The sequence below is a fragment of the Dermacentor andersoni genome, chromosome 4 (genome assembly GCF_023375885.2).
Source record: "Dermacentor andersoni chromosome 4, qqDerAnde1_hic_scaffold, whole genome shotgun sequence".
NCBI lineage: Eukaryota > Metazoa > Arthropoda > Arachnida > Ixodida > Ixodidae > Dermacentor > Dermacentor andersoni.
In genome coordinates this window covers 41,476,790-41,491,798 of record NC_092817.1, presented here as the reverse complement: position 1 = coordinate 41,491,798, position 15,009 = coordinate 41,476,790, and the positions used below count along the sequence as shown (strand labels likewise).

Sequence of the window (15,009 nt, the reverse complement as noted above, 5' to 3'; positions counted from 1 at the left end):
GTGAGACATTTTATGCATCCCCAATCTCATCTGGAGTGACATAGTAGCATGCAAGGTGAGTGACCAGGAAAATGCCTCCAGCACTCGCTAAAGAATCAGTTTCTCTCTCTCCTTGTTAGTTTGGCAAAATGCATTTCTCAGAAATCCACAAGGCGAAGGTAGATTACGCGCAGTACTATTATTAAGGTTCCAGCACTCATTAAAGAATCTTTCTCTACTTGTTAAGATTTGAGCTTGGTGAAATGCATTTTGCAGAAACCCACAAGGCGAAGGTAGATGATGTATAGTACTATTAAGGTTCCAGCACTCGTTAAAGAATGCCTTTTCCTCTGTTCTTGTTAAGACCCGAGTTTGGTGAAGTGCATTTTGTAAAAACTCGCAAGGCGAGCATAGGTCATGTGCACTACTATTAAGGTTTCAGCACTTAATAAAGAATTCCCTTATCTCTCTTTTTGTTCTGATTTGAGTTTGGTAAAATGCATTTTGCAGAAACCGACAAGGCAAATGTAGATCATGTGCAGTACTATTAAGGTTCCAGAGTAGTGTAATAACCCCTTTTCTGGTTGTTTCCTTCTCTAGTATTCTTGCCACGTGCCTTTGTTAGTGACGTGGAGAAAGTTTCAAATACGGCAAATCAGTGCTTTAGACCGTTTTATTGACCTGCCAATTCATGAAAAAAAGAAAATACATTGAGAGGGCAGATGGGAAAAGAGGATGGCAGCAAAGTGAAAGAATGGCACTACCTTTTAAGGCGAGCCTCCCTGGACTTTGCTGACCATGGTGGTTGCTGCTACTGTCCTGCCGAAAAGCTTGTACAAAAGTTAATACATGCCCAAAAGTGAGATTGAACCCCTGCCCTGCTGCACTGCAGCCTGACGCTCTATTAGGCCACAACTTTTTTTTTAGTGTGCTGTTTATGTTAACAAGTGTAACACTGTATGCGAGAACTTAGACAATGCACTACATGGCTTAAAAAGGACCTAAAAAGTACAATGTGTGCACTTTGCAACACAGAAAACTACACGCTTTTTTGCAGCTAAAAGAGTGGCAACAGGCAACCAACAAGGACGTGGTATCAGACTAGTTTAAACTTGGGCTGTAGTACATTTAGGATGTGCTGAAAAGGACTCTGAAGAAAGTCTTCATATTGAATCAGTTCTCATACAATATCTGACTGCAAGCCGTGTAGATGACGCACCATTCGAATTATTTTTCCTTATTAGACTACGTCTCATTCCAATAACTCTTTATGGCTTCTATGCTGTCACACAGACTTTAGATCGCAAACGAGCGCGATCCGGATCTAAATTCTCGACCACGATTGGCTCCTTGCCGCATCTTGCATGAAGGAGCCAATTATAACCTAGGAATTCGATGCCGATCGGCCTCGATTGCGATCCCAAGTGTGCCGCGTGACACCCGTATTGCTGTACGAAATCCCCAAAACTGAAAGTTTAACCACATCACATTACGCCATAGATTACACTTTGATCCATGTAACGCACTTATGGTACTCATCAGCAATTAAAATAGCCGGCTGCAAAGCAAAATACAATTTATTCATAAGATACATACACCGTGATAACGGCTTATCATTCAGCTATCCTGCGACTTGACCCGTGACGGTCAGTAGCCTTTTCTTCCTCGGAACCTCTGTCTGTTGTCTAGCTGAAAAAAAAGAAAACAAAAAAAAAGGGAAGTGAAATCGCCCATAAGCGAAGTGCGCAAGTGTCAAAATAGAAATTCGCTTTTATCAAAAGCAGGAGCGAAGCTCACCATCGAACGCTTGCATTCAAAGAAGAGAGTTTTCAAATTGTGACACTCCGTCGGAATCGACGGATGGTTTGCGCGCAAACATTCCTTTGGCGTTAGTTTTTCCTGTTAAAGCAAAATAACGCAACAGCAAGATATTTATAACATGAATGAACGTCTTTCCAGCAAATATGGAATAATTTGGGAGGATCTATAACCCAGCCACAAGTTTGATTTGAAGCTTAAACTTGCCTTTCGAACGCAATCTGTAGCAAGTAAGCAGCGCTTCAGATCGTCCCGAACTCCTTCACACGATATGTGCGGTGCTAGTGCACTGTCTTCCTCCGTGTACACCGGCATTTTCTTTACATTCGTGGGTACTCTAGATCATTACAATAGCTCCCACATGCAGCGGCGACTGCACACAACCAAAACTCGCATGAGGCTGCTGATGGCTTGGACAAGGCTCCGGCTTCTAGAGATAATTGAATCCGAAGCGTAATCCGCAAGCATCATCAGTTCAGTTTATGCTGCTGGCCATGCTGCCTGCCATGTGCCTGCTTTCGTCTGTGGGCACTGTAGTACTGTGGTACTGCCCTACATGACTGTAGTACATGTGCGGTAGTACAGGCCACGTACAGACCATGGTACAGTGTCAACAGTGAGCTCAGTGATCTCGTTACTGATGCTGAACAGTAGCAATGGCCAGCATTAACGGAAAGAGCCCTTCTACGACTAACGAAACCATCTTCGTGTGTTGTTTTGATGGCTGTTCTGCAAGTTTTCCGAACGGGAAGAAACTGAAATGGCACATGCGGGTACACGACGGTGATGTGAGTTGCTGCCATATCTTGCCAAGAAGAAAATGCGCCATTTCATTGGCGTTTGGTTGAAGCTTTTCTCAGAACGTTTAAGTAGAATTTGAAAGACTGTCATATAAGTTTAATATTAAAACGTGTGAGGTGTTACAGACATTACACAGCGTGTAGTAGTGGCATTTGGCTCAAAGAGAGGTATGTTGAAACGCAGGTGTTGTGGTAGACGAGTGTGAAATTAGCGTGTGTATGATTAAAAAAAAAGTGTTTAAGGAAAAAAAAAGGGGGGGGGGGAGGTTAGAGTAGTGTGCGGGAAAATGGACTGAAGGTTTTGACTGGTGTTGTAGAAGTCTTGCTGGACTCCGAGTTCTATATACCAGCAAACGGAAGCCTCACTAGAGTGCGTGAGATTATAATAATGAGGCGGCGCGGTACCTTCAGGGCACCTAGCGGGGCAGCTGGCAAAGGGATCGTCAGTTTTAGCGTCCGGAGAGTAGTAACCACGTGAAATGTGTTTGCATCCCATCACATGACTTCAGCGCACAATGTGCACTTGAAGCAAAGCTTTTTCAACCCATCTTCATGACAGTCGTGACACCTGTGAGTGTGCAACTAACCTGAGTGCCAGGACTTCTAAAATATAACATGCATAGATAGTCCATAGCTTATATGTGAAGGCAATCAGTGATCGAACAGTTACTCAGGTTGTTCCTGGTAAATTAAGAAGCCAATGCACTGAACAGGAGGCTTAAAGTTAAAATTTTTGTGTTTGGTTATCTACAAAGTCAACAATTTAACATTCTGAAGCTTTTACTTCCGCCCTCTGTAATAGAAGCCATGTTTTTGGTACCTTGCTTCATGCTTAGGTGTGGTTGTGGCGGTCCACGGAGTCTGGGGATATGATTTAATCCAGAACCATGGGAAAGCTGAAGTATATTATGCCTATGATTTCATGCCGCCTGAATGGTGCTCCCCAACTTCTATTTGCGTTATTATGCAGCGGCCCTATGAGTGCACATATTCAGGTTGCGACAAGAAGTACACAAGGCAGTTTCACCTGACCCGACACATGAAGAAATCGCATGAAAGCAATAAGGATAAAGTAAAATCGTTCAAGTGAGTATGCAAGCCAGATCGTCCCTTTTGAAAGCTGCAAAGTCATAATGTGTGTTATTTTCTGCACAGATGTGTACATGACAACTGTGAAAAGGTGTTCTCTTGTGAAAACGCACTATACAAGCACATGAAGTATTCTCATGAGAAGCGGAAGTTCCAGGTAAGTGTTGTGAGCTAAGCCATTTGTTGCTATCTGGTCACACTTTCTATGACCATTTGGAAAGGGCTTCGGAAAAATGAAATTCTAATAATGTTTTTTATTATTATTATTATTTTCTTCTGTTAGTGTGAACATTGTCCAAAGGCATTCGTGAAACATCAACACCTGAAAGTCCACAGCTTCGAACACACGAAGGTGTTGCCCTATCCGTGAGTATGAATTTCTTTTTGCATCCCTGTAACATTTGTTACAAGCATGCATTGGCGGCCAGAATTCATCTCGAGAGCTGATTATTATGCTGCAGTTCTGCGTGTAAAATGTGGGTTCGATGCACATACCAAGTATTTCAGCGACGACTATCTTGTTATTAAAACCGGGATATGAGGCATAATAATTTTATTGACTGTCCAAGATTCACATGTGTAAGGCATCAGGATTCATTAATAACTGCCAATATTACCAATTATTAGTTTCATGAATTATTAGCCCTATGTGGTGTCATTAAGAGACACATTGTAATAGCAGAATTGAAGTCAGCCAGTACATAAAGCATAATCATTCGCTGGAAGCTCTGTGGCTATCACCACTTTCTGGAAATGCCAACACAAGTTGCATGGCAAAGTACATTGCTGTTCCATTTAACGCGTTAGCAGCCACAGTGGCTATGGTGTTCTGCTGCTTAGTACAAGGTTGCAGGTTCAATTCCTAGCAAAATTCTCATAAAGGTGGAATATAAAAATGCTCATGTGCAATGCTTTAGATGCGAGTTACAAGAACTCTTGATGGTGAAAATTGTTCTGCAGCCCTACACTTTGGCATCTCTCGTAGCCTATGAGTTGCTTTGAGACGTTAAACCCCATAATTTAATTATTCTTGACGTTTTCCCACACTGCCAAAACATTTATATGTATGTGCCCAATGTGCACAATGCCACAAAAGGAGATAATTGTGATTGGTTGTACACTCATTCCAAGATGTTCACGATGTGTTTGTAAATAATAAATGGAAAATTCAAAGAGGACAGGTAAAGAAAAGCAGGAGGAAGGGAATGGGAAGATTAATCATGGAAAGATTAATTATACATCTCAATCGTCAATGGGCGTAGACAGATTATTTCCCTAAGGACGGACGGATGCCTAAAGTCAACGAAGACATGCGGAGATGTAGTAAAATTTGGCCAGGCTCATCTGGTAGTCAAAGTTTGCAGAGATCTTAAGTCACGTTGTGGACACCACAAAAGAAAGTTTAATGCCTCCAGGGAGTGCGAATATGAAGAGCTTGTAGGCCACTCTTCTGGCTATTTTGCAGAGAGCACACTGGCAGGAAGCAGCAGATCATGCTCCATGCAGATTCAGTAAAATCAATCTACTCTGGTATTCACTCAGAGAAACAATGGAAGTGAAACGCCAACACGGTGTCGGAATGACTTTTTCATTGAGTTTATTGCAGTTGCGGTGAGACAAAGAACCACAGATGAGTTCACTGTGTTGTTCAAAAGGCATAGAAAAGCTCAGAAGTTTCAGACTGTAATGCCATTGGCTGCCTTATGACTGCTTGTTCTCCTCGATAAGTGGCACTGGTTTAGTTTCCGAATACGGCAGCTGCGCTGGAGTTTGCTACACTGCCCACTTCATCAAGACCTAGCCCAATAGGTCCTACTCAAGCCTGTGTAATGGTTTTTTGACCACGATGCTCAGCATTTAAGATATTGGAATCAAGTTTAAATTTTGAATTTCAATGCTCCACACATTTGTAATGTAGTTGACAGTGACTGCTTGACTGAGTAGCCAGCCAAGTCACAACTATATACTTCGGCACGAGCTAATAAAAAATCTGTACGAGCTCAACCCACAAAATCACACCTGCCCTTTCTGCCTCGGTACTTCGAAACATAGTTACCTAGAGGAGCCGATATTGAAGGAAGTTCATCTCTGCCTTGATGTCCCAGAAATGGGCGAGCTTAATTTGCTGGCACCTCCATACAACTTCTCATAGACAATACTCTATTTGCTGCTGTATATTTACGTTGTCACAGACTGCAGACCTAAAGAGAGCCCACGAGCCGTAATTTCGTAGCAAGTAAGACATCTTTTCCCTTCATCGGTGAATAATTATTGCTGATTTTTCTCCAACAGTATTATGTAACACATTTCGAGCTCACGTTTCGAAAGCTGCTGTAAAGGCATTAATAACATTACATAACACAATTCACTGTTTGCAGCTGCCCAGAACCAGGATGTGACAAAGCTTTCTTGCTGCCGAGCAAGCTCAGAGCACATCAAAATACACATAAAGGTGAGTGGAAAGCCATACACCTGGTCACAGATGTCATTACCGAGCTCAAATTGTTGCTTGTTCCGTTGTTGATGCCACACTCATTTGAAGAAGCCTTTTTGGCCACTGAAGCATTCACTGTATTTGCTCAGTAATAGGCACCTTCTTTTTTTCCCTTGAAGTTTACATGTTTACACAAGTTTTATTTTATTTTACACAAGTTTTATTTTAAGTTCTACATTTAGTTATGCATGGTAAACTTTTAAGAGAATTTTTTTATGTCGCCACTAAGTCTAATGTATGTGGCCACCACTGAGCCTAGGCAGCGCTAAGGGAACACACAGAATCCCTGGTCAGCCATCATCATCAGTCAAAATTGAAACCAGGCCACAGCTTGCGGTGTCGAATTGATGGTGCAATCATGCGGGGAATGTGTAATTTTGTAATAACCAATTAAAGGAGTGCATTTATTATGCAAGTAAAAATGGTATCTTGCCAAGTTTTCCAGCAGAAGGTATATGATCATTCCACATAGATGTGCAGAGGAAAAAACCAGTGAGCTTCATTACTTGCTCCATACTGTAGTCAAAACTTGAGAAGCCATCCTTACGTCATCGAAAAAAAAAACTTCTCGAATACCTCTATTTGCCACAAGCACTTTGTGTATTCTTTGTCTAAATATGAACAAGAAAAATGTTGAATGCTATGCCACCAATATACTAGCTGTTACTGAAATGTGGACTTAACTACAGTGCCTAAAAAACATTTTTCTGTTAGTGTAGTTTAAATCAATTAGAAAAAGATAACCAGGACATTATTGCAATCCACTTCTTCTGATTTGTATTCTAGGGTACCCGTGTGATGTGGAAGGCTGCGAAGCAGTGTTTGCTAAGTGGACTCTTCTCCAGAAACACAGAAAAATAGATCACCAGAAGCGTAAGTTTTTCAGAATATCTAACCTTAAATTTTTATCATTATGTTATGATAGATCTAATAGACACTTGCAACGCACATAGTAGCAGCATCTGTGAAAGAGTTGTGCAGGAGGTGGAACCAGTAAAACGGCAAGTGGCCACAGCTCTTCTGGCGAATTTCAATACAGTTTCTTCGAGGTAGACGAGCTAAGAGACAGCATATGCATTGTGGAATGGGTTCAAATGGCAAGGGCAGTACGGGGACGGGGAGGATGTTGCTGTGGCAATGAGATGAGGTGATGTCACTGCTGGTGGACCAGTTACGTATACCGTACTGTTGCCAGCCACGAAGGCATTGCTAACGACTATGGCTTTTTCGGGGCTTTAACCAGTGATGTACGCAACTTGGTCAGGGTGCATGCTGTGACAGTGGCAAGCACAAGTGCGGGTATATGCTGCTGGTTGCCAATAAAAAACAAGCTCTTCGAGAGGGGACTTGAGAGTGCCGGCATCGCACTACGTGCTAAGTGTTGGGTGCCAGAAAGTGTACAGGACAGAAGAGGAAAAGCACACATAGAAGGATTTACCTGAAACACTGGTCCTGTGATGTTGGCGCAGGGCAAAGTTCCAAGATCTGATGGTGAAGATAATTAGGTGTGGTGAGGAGATCCTTAAGAAGGTTGAGCAGTGTATGGAGATTGCACGATGTCTCCGCAGTGCTGTATGAGTGTTCCAAAAGACTAAAGGGGCTCTGACATGGTCATCCGACTATTCTCAAGTTTATGCCTATACCTGAGAGTAGAGGGCCCAATATAGTTAAGCTGTACACACAAGAAAACTTGGCTCTGGATACACATTATAACTCAAAATTTCAATTTGAAGTTGCTGCCTCAACTCCTCACATCAACAGTGACCACAATTTTGGCATGGGTTGTGCAACATTCTGTGCTCTAATAGGTGCCCACAATTCATTCACTTGTTTGATATAATGCTTTCTGATCCAAAATCTGATTGTAACTGTAGGTGTGTTTTCATTTCGCAATATATTGAAGCATTGCAACCATCCCCACACCTATTGGCAAAGCCACAACGCATAGCGCTATATATAGATCGGCCACCCAGTTGCTGCTTCCTGGCAACTGCAGCTTATTCAATCATGATGTTTACTGGGAAATGCTTGTGGCGAACGCTTTGTGCGAAGGGGAGCTTTCTGGTTAATTTTTCCTTTCTCCCGCACTGCCGTGGTGGTGGTGGTGATGACGATGATGTTGTTGGTTAAAACACGTTGGCGGGCTAGTTGGTTAGAATCCATGGTAGAGTGTATAAGCGCGACTGGACGAGGACGAAGAAAGAAACAGATACACAGACACAGCGCTTCACTTTCAACTATAGATTTTATTTTCGCACACGTCGATAAATATATACCGTGCGAGTGGAAACAAACGCAACAGCAAAAAAGAACATTGTGTGGTACATTTCGTTGAACCGGACACGTGTGCAAGGCAAGGGAAAAAAGAAAAAAACATGTACTACAATCATCATAAAGACAGACCAAGGAATCGTATCTCCTTTTCCGATAGTGACACCAAAGGCTTGCTTACGCACTTTTGCTCTAATTTTGCTATCTCGTAGGCCTCTACAATCTCCCTCGTCATCCTGCTATGAGTCTTATACAGAACGGAAGTGCAAGCCCATGTTTGAAAGCACTTCCGTTCTGTATAAGGCTACATACAGGCTAATACAGCTACATATGTTCGCTGCAGCTATCTTCTCGGGATGAGATTCAAAGCTTTGTATAGGTTGGCACCCGAAATCTGTTTCAGTGGTTAGCTAATGACAAAGAACTTTAATGTGCACTCATTTTCTTCAGTTGAGCAGCGCAACCCTAATTTAGCGTCGATGGGAAGTGTCCGTCTTGTATACATAGTCACTTGTGCAGTTGTTGGCTTGAATGCAGGTTGCATTGGCCATGTGCTGAGTTGATTCTTAGGAATTACATTTACATCAGAGCCGGCGTCTAGCTTGAAGTTGACATTGTGTCCATTTACACTTACCATTTCTATCCATTCCAAGTTGTTAATGTTTTCGAGCTCTAGACTTTCAGAGAAAAAATCTTGTTGGTGATCCTGCTGCTATGGATCGTCGAGGTGACCTATGCACGTGTGGGAAGTGTAGCTGCCTTGTTGAGAGTTGCTGTTTATGTTCAGGAGGGCTAGGCTCTCCAAGAAAAAATCCTGTTGTTAATCAGGTTGCTGTGGATCCTTGAGGAGACATATGCGCTGGCCGAAGAGAATGCTGGCTCATTGGCCCTGCCTACACATGCTACACACGGTAGCCACTTATATCTAGGATTCTTTGTTTTGGGGTTTGGTTCTTTAAAATTCAGGAGGTAAAAATTGAGTGTCATACTTAGAAAGGTAAACCTGGGAGAGATCGGGTTTTTTGTCGTCCGGTAGCCTAAAGTTCAGGATTGTTCTGGTAGGCCCCCTTTTGGACACAAACATTTGATTTCAAGAAGCGAAATCACTCGCAAGAACATATTAATGAGAAAGAGAGCTGCTCACGAGTCTTGTGACAAGTTCATATATACACAGTCTGGCTTGCAGATGTTTCATTAAAACTTCTTTCTGGGTGAGTTCGTGCGTACTTGATTTGAAAATTATGACAGCACTAACACATGCATCCACAAAGCAACAAGGACGAGACACAAGTGCTTGTGTCTCGTCCTTGTTCCTTTGTGGATGCTTGTGTTAGCACTGTTATAATTTTCAAATCTTGCAGATGTTTACACTATTTAAAGAAACCATATAAACAAAAGTAACAAATGGAAACATGCTCGACGATCCCATGTTTACAGTGGCATCTCGATAAACAGAAATTGCTTAAATGGAACACCATCCTCATGGTTGGTTGGTTTTGTATTCATTCAATTGCATTCAGCTTTGTCTCTCAATAAACGGAACCAGTTTTCCTGGTCCCTTGAAGTTCCGTTTAAAGAGAGCTCACTGTACTTTGTTAGCTGCACATTTTATTAACGAAGGGGAACAAAAGCCACGGAGTACTAGTGCACACAGGCATGCTTTACGAAATGTGTGATGCTTTTTCGTATTTTACAAGCCCTTGTTAATGTACATTATAATTATAATGTGCATATTGAGCATTTTTATATCCATCCTAGACCTGTCGAGTAATTCACCCTGTAGTCCTGTTTTACTGGCTCGTGCTACATGCCACTGCAACAAAATTAATGGAATATCATCTAGCCCAATGTCCCATCCTTCATTAAACGTACCTTAGATGGAAGAACGTCCTTTCAATGTCACAGCTACCATTTGCAGTGGGGAGTAACGTCAGCGCTTTGTTTGCTTCCTAGCGGATTACTGCTATTTGCATGTGTGCAACGTACAAAATATGCAATGCAATGTGTCATTTGTCAGATTCATGTAAATGTGACTGCTAAAAGGGCAACAGGAATTTCTTTCAAGGCAAGCAGGCACTGAATGTATTACGTATGGAGGTTTTCGCTTGTGTGTTAAGCAAAAAGGAAGCATATATCATATCTATATATGAATAATATTAAAGAGGCCCTGAAACACTTTTCTAACTAATCATAAAATGACATCACTACTAAATTACATCGCCTCACGAATCTCCTGCTGCAAAAATATTTAGGATCCTTCAAGCGCAAGCAAAGCCAGACGTAGTTATCGGACCATCAGCAGCTTTCAGTTTCCCTTCATTTCCACTAGCATGCTGGAAGCTACACAGGGGAAACAACAAGCAAGGGAGCAATGCCCCTTCCCCCCCTCCCCTCTGCCCCTCAAAGGTTGAATGCGCGACAGCTTGCGGTGCGCACCTCGTGGTGGCCGCGGCATCTACATTAAACTTTTCATCTCAGAGGCCACACACAGCAGACGCAGCAACACGCAAATGTTGTTTAAACTGGCAGTGCAATGACGAAATGGTTTTTCTGTCTTTTTGAGGTTGCAGACTTATACAGGATGCCCTAGCCAGTGTTTAAAGGGCCCCTCACCAGGCCCCATAGCAAATTTTGGTTATAGACTGGAAGTTATTACATGTCCTCTAGACATGTAATAACTTTTTGTGGCGTTCTGCCACAAACATTTTTCAAATCGGCTCATTGATAGCGGAGATAGAAATATTTCAATGCCGCGAACCCATGATTTCAGGAGGCGAGCTCCACTGCCAAGCGAGACGCTCTCTCCACTTGCTCCAGCTAGCCGCCGCAAGTGGAATTCCTTCCCTGGGTTCTCCCATACCGGACTTTCAGGATCGTGTGACGCATAAGTCATGGGCCCCGCCTTCATCTTTTTTTTTCTCCTCGCTTTTTTGTGGCGCAACGCACTTCCGCTAACGGCATCGTGCACGAGCTGTTCTGATTGTCTCGTTTCACGCAGCGCACAATTTTCTGTGCTGCGCACGAGTACACCTGACTAGCGGTATAAGTCAGTGTTACACGAATACTGAGGCACACGCAAGAGGATCACAGAGCATGATCCCGCGGTGGAAACAGTAGAAAATGGCATAGTTTCGGTGTCTGCGCACACGACTGCACGACGTTGGAACAAGAAGATGAAACGGAAGTACATGTCTCTTGCTGCGGTGCGAAGTAAAACAAAAACATGCAGACAGTCAGTTTGTGTGTTTTATTATTTCTCTAAGCTTTAAGTCGTCTGTTCAAGCAACATATTTTACAAATAACAGACGTTGCCTTGAATAATTCTTGGAAGTTGCATGTCACCATGAGCGGCGTCACAGTGCAAACACGTGTATGTCATCCTCGGCTTGGTGTGTGGTGGCCGCAAGAAGAAGGGAAAATGGCATTCAATATAAAATTTCAGATCTTTCCGTGGTGCGTAGCGATGTAATACTTTGCAGCCACAATCGTTATCACGCAATGTGTGCTCTGCGCTTGTCAGCTCAGAATGGCCAGACTTGATGAGGGGCCCTCTGAAAATATGCAAATGCCACATAGCTGGACAGAACAAAGGTAATCTTGTTTGCTGTCACTTGGAGATATTCAATCTATTTCTTTCATTCCACCTAATTACATAAACAGTCTTCATTAATTAATGAACTTCTCACAAATGCGCGCAAATTCTTGCAAATCCACGCAAAATTGCCACGCGACTGGCTGTTCGAGGCACGTTGCGTGTATTACTGGCTTCTTTTACGCTCAGAAAAACACTTTTATGTAGCACGTATTGAGGAACAGAAAACTGTATCGGGAGTTTTTCATGTCGCTCTACAATTTTCTCGTTGACACTTTAATCTAACTATTATACTTGAGAAGCTTATTAATTAAGACTAATTATCTAATTGGGCAAAATGAAAAAATAGTTTGAATATCTCCAAGTGATGGCCTTTACCTTTGTTCTGCCCAGCTACGTGGCATTTGTATATCTTTAAACTCTGGCTAAAGTTAGCTGGGGCACCCTGTATATTTTTCATTTATTCATCTCAAATGAACAATAGTCGTATTACTGAGAATGTTTGGCGATCGTGAAATCAGCCAGTAGCTCTTGTGGGTCAGCTACTTTCGATGACGCTGTATGACGACATTGCGGAAGCGAGAGCAAGGGATTTTTCACTGCTTTTGAGACAAGTTTCTAAATTCTCTGCTGCATGCAGTGCAATAATATTTGGCTCGCATGTTCACGAGAGCCTCTCGTACAGATTGGCAAGGTTTGTTACTATGTTCAAGAAGTGTTTCAGGGCCCCTTTAATACTATTATGATATATCTTTATCTTGCCTACTTGCTAACACAAGGCAGGCAGTGGTCATTCATTCCATGACACCTGCATTCCGTCTTACCTTTTACCATAGGGTGAAAATCTAGGGACAACTTGGGTTTAACCCGATTTTCATAAAACTTGTTTGCAGTGCAAAAACCAGTAATTGTCAAGCTTTACCCAGAAACGAAGGACCCTCATTTTGTAGCGGCTGAGTAGTGGGAGCCAGCCTTGCCATACACATGGGCTTTATGTGTAGGTGCTAGCCATATGGAGAGCATGGTTTGAGTGTGTTTGGTTGCATCTCTGTTCTCTGTGTGGCGATTATCTGTAACGTTTGTTGCAGTCCCGTGATGTTGCCCTGTACTTTTGTTTGTGCAGAGTTTCCCTGTCCCACATGTGGCCGGGTGTTCTTCACCAAGTGGAACCTCACCACTCACGCGGAGACACACAGCACTGGCCGCGAGAGCTTCTGCTGCCCTCACGAGGGCTGCAGCCGTTTCTACTTCCAGGAGAAGAACCTCAGGCAACACATTTCCAGTGCCCATGAAAACAAACGGTTCTTCTGCGATGCTCCAGGGTGCACAAGGACATTTTTCGCCAAGGTAAGCCAGCGTTCGTGAAGTTGCTCCCACACCTCTTGTGCTTTTTGTAGTGCAAGGTGTGAAACAAGTGGATCATACAAAGCATTAAAGAAATATGGATGCATTATTTTCACCTCTTCTTTTTCTTTTTAGTTTAAATGAAGGTCAGATACCTCTAAACTACCAGAGCAAGTACTCTTAAGCCTCACAGTGCTATAAATAGCTTAATATACTAATAGCTTTTCTACTGCCAGTTTCTGTTTATGCTGCCAACTTCCCTCATAGCCCTGCTCTGCAAAGGCTACAACGAAGCGCCGCGCACCCACAACACTACACCTACTAAACGTCACTATGGCACACTGCAAATTCGATTTGCTGCGTTCATGTAGATGCCACTACAGTAGACTCCGTTTAAATAAAACTCGAAGGGACAGAAAAAAATTGTTCCATTTATCTGAAGTTTCGTTTATGGGAAGGACTCAAAAATGCAAATAACAAAATCTACTTCAAAAGCGTCGGGTGTATTCATTTCAGTGTAACGAAAAAAAAAAGTCTGTGTGTGTGTGTGTGTATATATATATATATACGCACATACATATACATACGTTATGGTACTCTGCTTGGAATAGTACAGCTCCTTTCACACACGGCATTTGTTCATGTGCTCTTGCTTTTTGACTGTCCCTGTCACGGTGCACCAGCCAATGTGAACGCCACCGAGCAGCCGCTAATGCTATGAAAGCGTAACTGGCTTATAGATAAGATTTTCTTGACTATTAGGCATCACCATTTGACATGTTTGTCAACCGACTCCTGTTTCACATGAATATAACGGCCAATGAGGTAGGTGCACTTTCGGTTCCAGTTCTGTTTAACCGGAGTTCACAAAACAAGCATTCCATATAAACAAAGTTTGTTAATGTTGTTCCTGTAGGTGGTCAACCCAGGTTGATACCCTCGTTCCATTTACCCAACATTTCTATTTAACCGAGTTTCATTTGTATTTCGTTTGCATTTCCCATTTTGGCACCTACAACATGCCAAACGCAGTTATTTCCAGCGAGCTGCAGTTAGCTCAGTGAGCGGGATCGTCGCAGCAGCCCGCAGCGACCGCGGTACCTAGGCTACTTAGCGGATGCAGCGACATGCAACCGTAGTGCGCATGTGCAGTGTTTGCTATGTGCACAACCAGGCTGGAGCTCAAACTCATGTGCTCCAGTCTAGGTGTGCTATATGGTACGGAGTGGCTTTTTCCTGCACAAGCTTGATGAACATGTAGTAGCCAAATCCAGCTTGCTCATTTTGAAGCACTGTCAATTGCTCAATGCAAAGCGATGTCTGCCAAGGTTATAGCCAAGAGCGGCCAGTAGTGAGCATGTGCTGGCAAGCATACATAGTCGACGTGGAATGTTTAAATACCATTCCAGAAACCTCGCAATGCTTGTTTCATGCCAAGAAAAGACTTAGTTTATGAGAAAATTGCATCTGAGGGGTCCGAACACCTTTTTCAAAATTTAGATCTCCCGCCACCAACAGGTGGAGTGGTGACATTGCATACGCCGTCGCCACCATTTGTCGGTGAGTAAAACAGCACCCAACAGACAGCGGTACCGAGCTAAGGCAGAGCGGTGGATTCGCCA

The 15,009-nt window shown here is 42.9% G+C and overlaps 1 protein-coding gene and 1 long non-coding RNA gene across 2 annotated transcripts in view; one reads left to right on the top strand and one right to left on the bottom strand.

The window, feature by feature from the left end:
- Positions 1-1,538: 1,538 nt before the first annotated feature.
- Positions 1,539-1,865, bottom strand: LOC126537002 (uncharacterized). Its single transcript, XR_011893823.1, has 2 exons — positions 1,777-1,865; positions 1,539-1,664 (listed from the first exon to the last, which is right to left on the bottom strand). It is a non-coding gene; the product is annotated as an uncharacterized lncRNA (long non-coding RNA).
- Positions 1,866-2,110: 245 nt separating this feature from the next.
- The window catches only part of LOC126536995 (uncharacterized), a 30,740-nt gene continuing 17,841 nt past the window's right edge, over positions 2,111-15,009 (top strand). Inside the window, exons 1-7 of the mRNA XM_050184082.3 lie at positions 2,111-2,585; positions 3,568-3,683; positions 3,753-3,843; positions 3,970-4,052; positions 6,065-6,138; positions 6,967-7,053; positions 13,167-13,390. Of these exons, the coding sequence (XP_050040039.2) occupies positions 2,454-2,585; positions 3,568-3,683; positions 3,753-3,843; positions 3,970-4,052; positions 6,065-6,138; positions 6,967-7,053; positions 13,167-13,390 (807 nt within the window). The 5' untranslated portion in view covers positions 2,111-2,453. The remainder of the gene's footprint in view (positions 2,586-3,567; positions 3,684-3,752; positions 3,844-3,969; positions 4,053-6,064; positions 6,139-6,966; positions 7,054-13,166; positions 13,391-15,009) is intronic.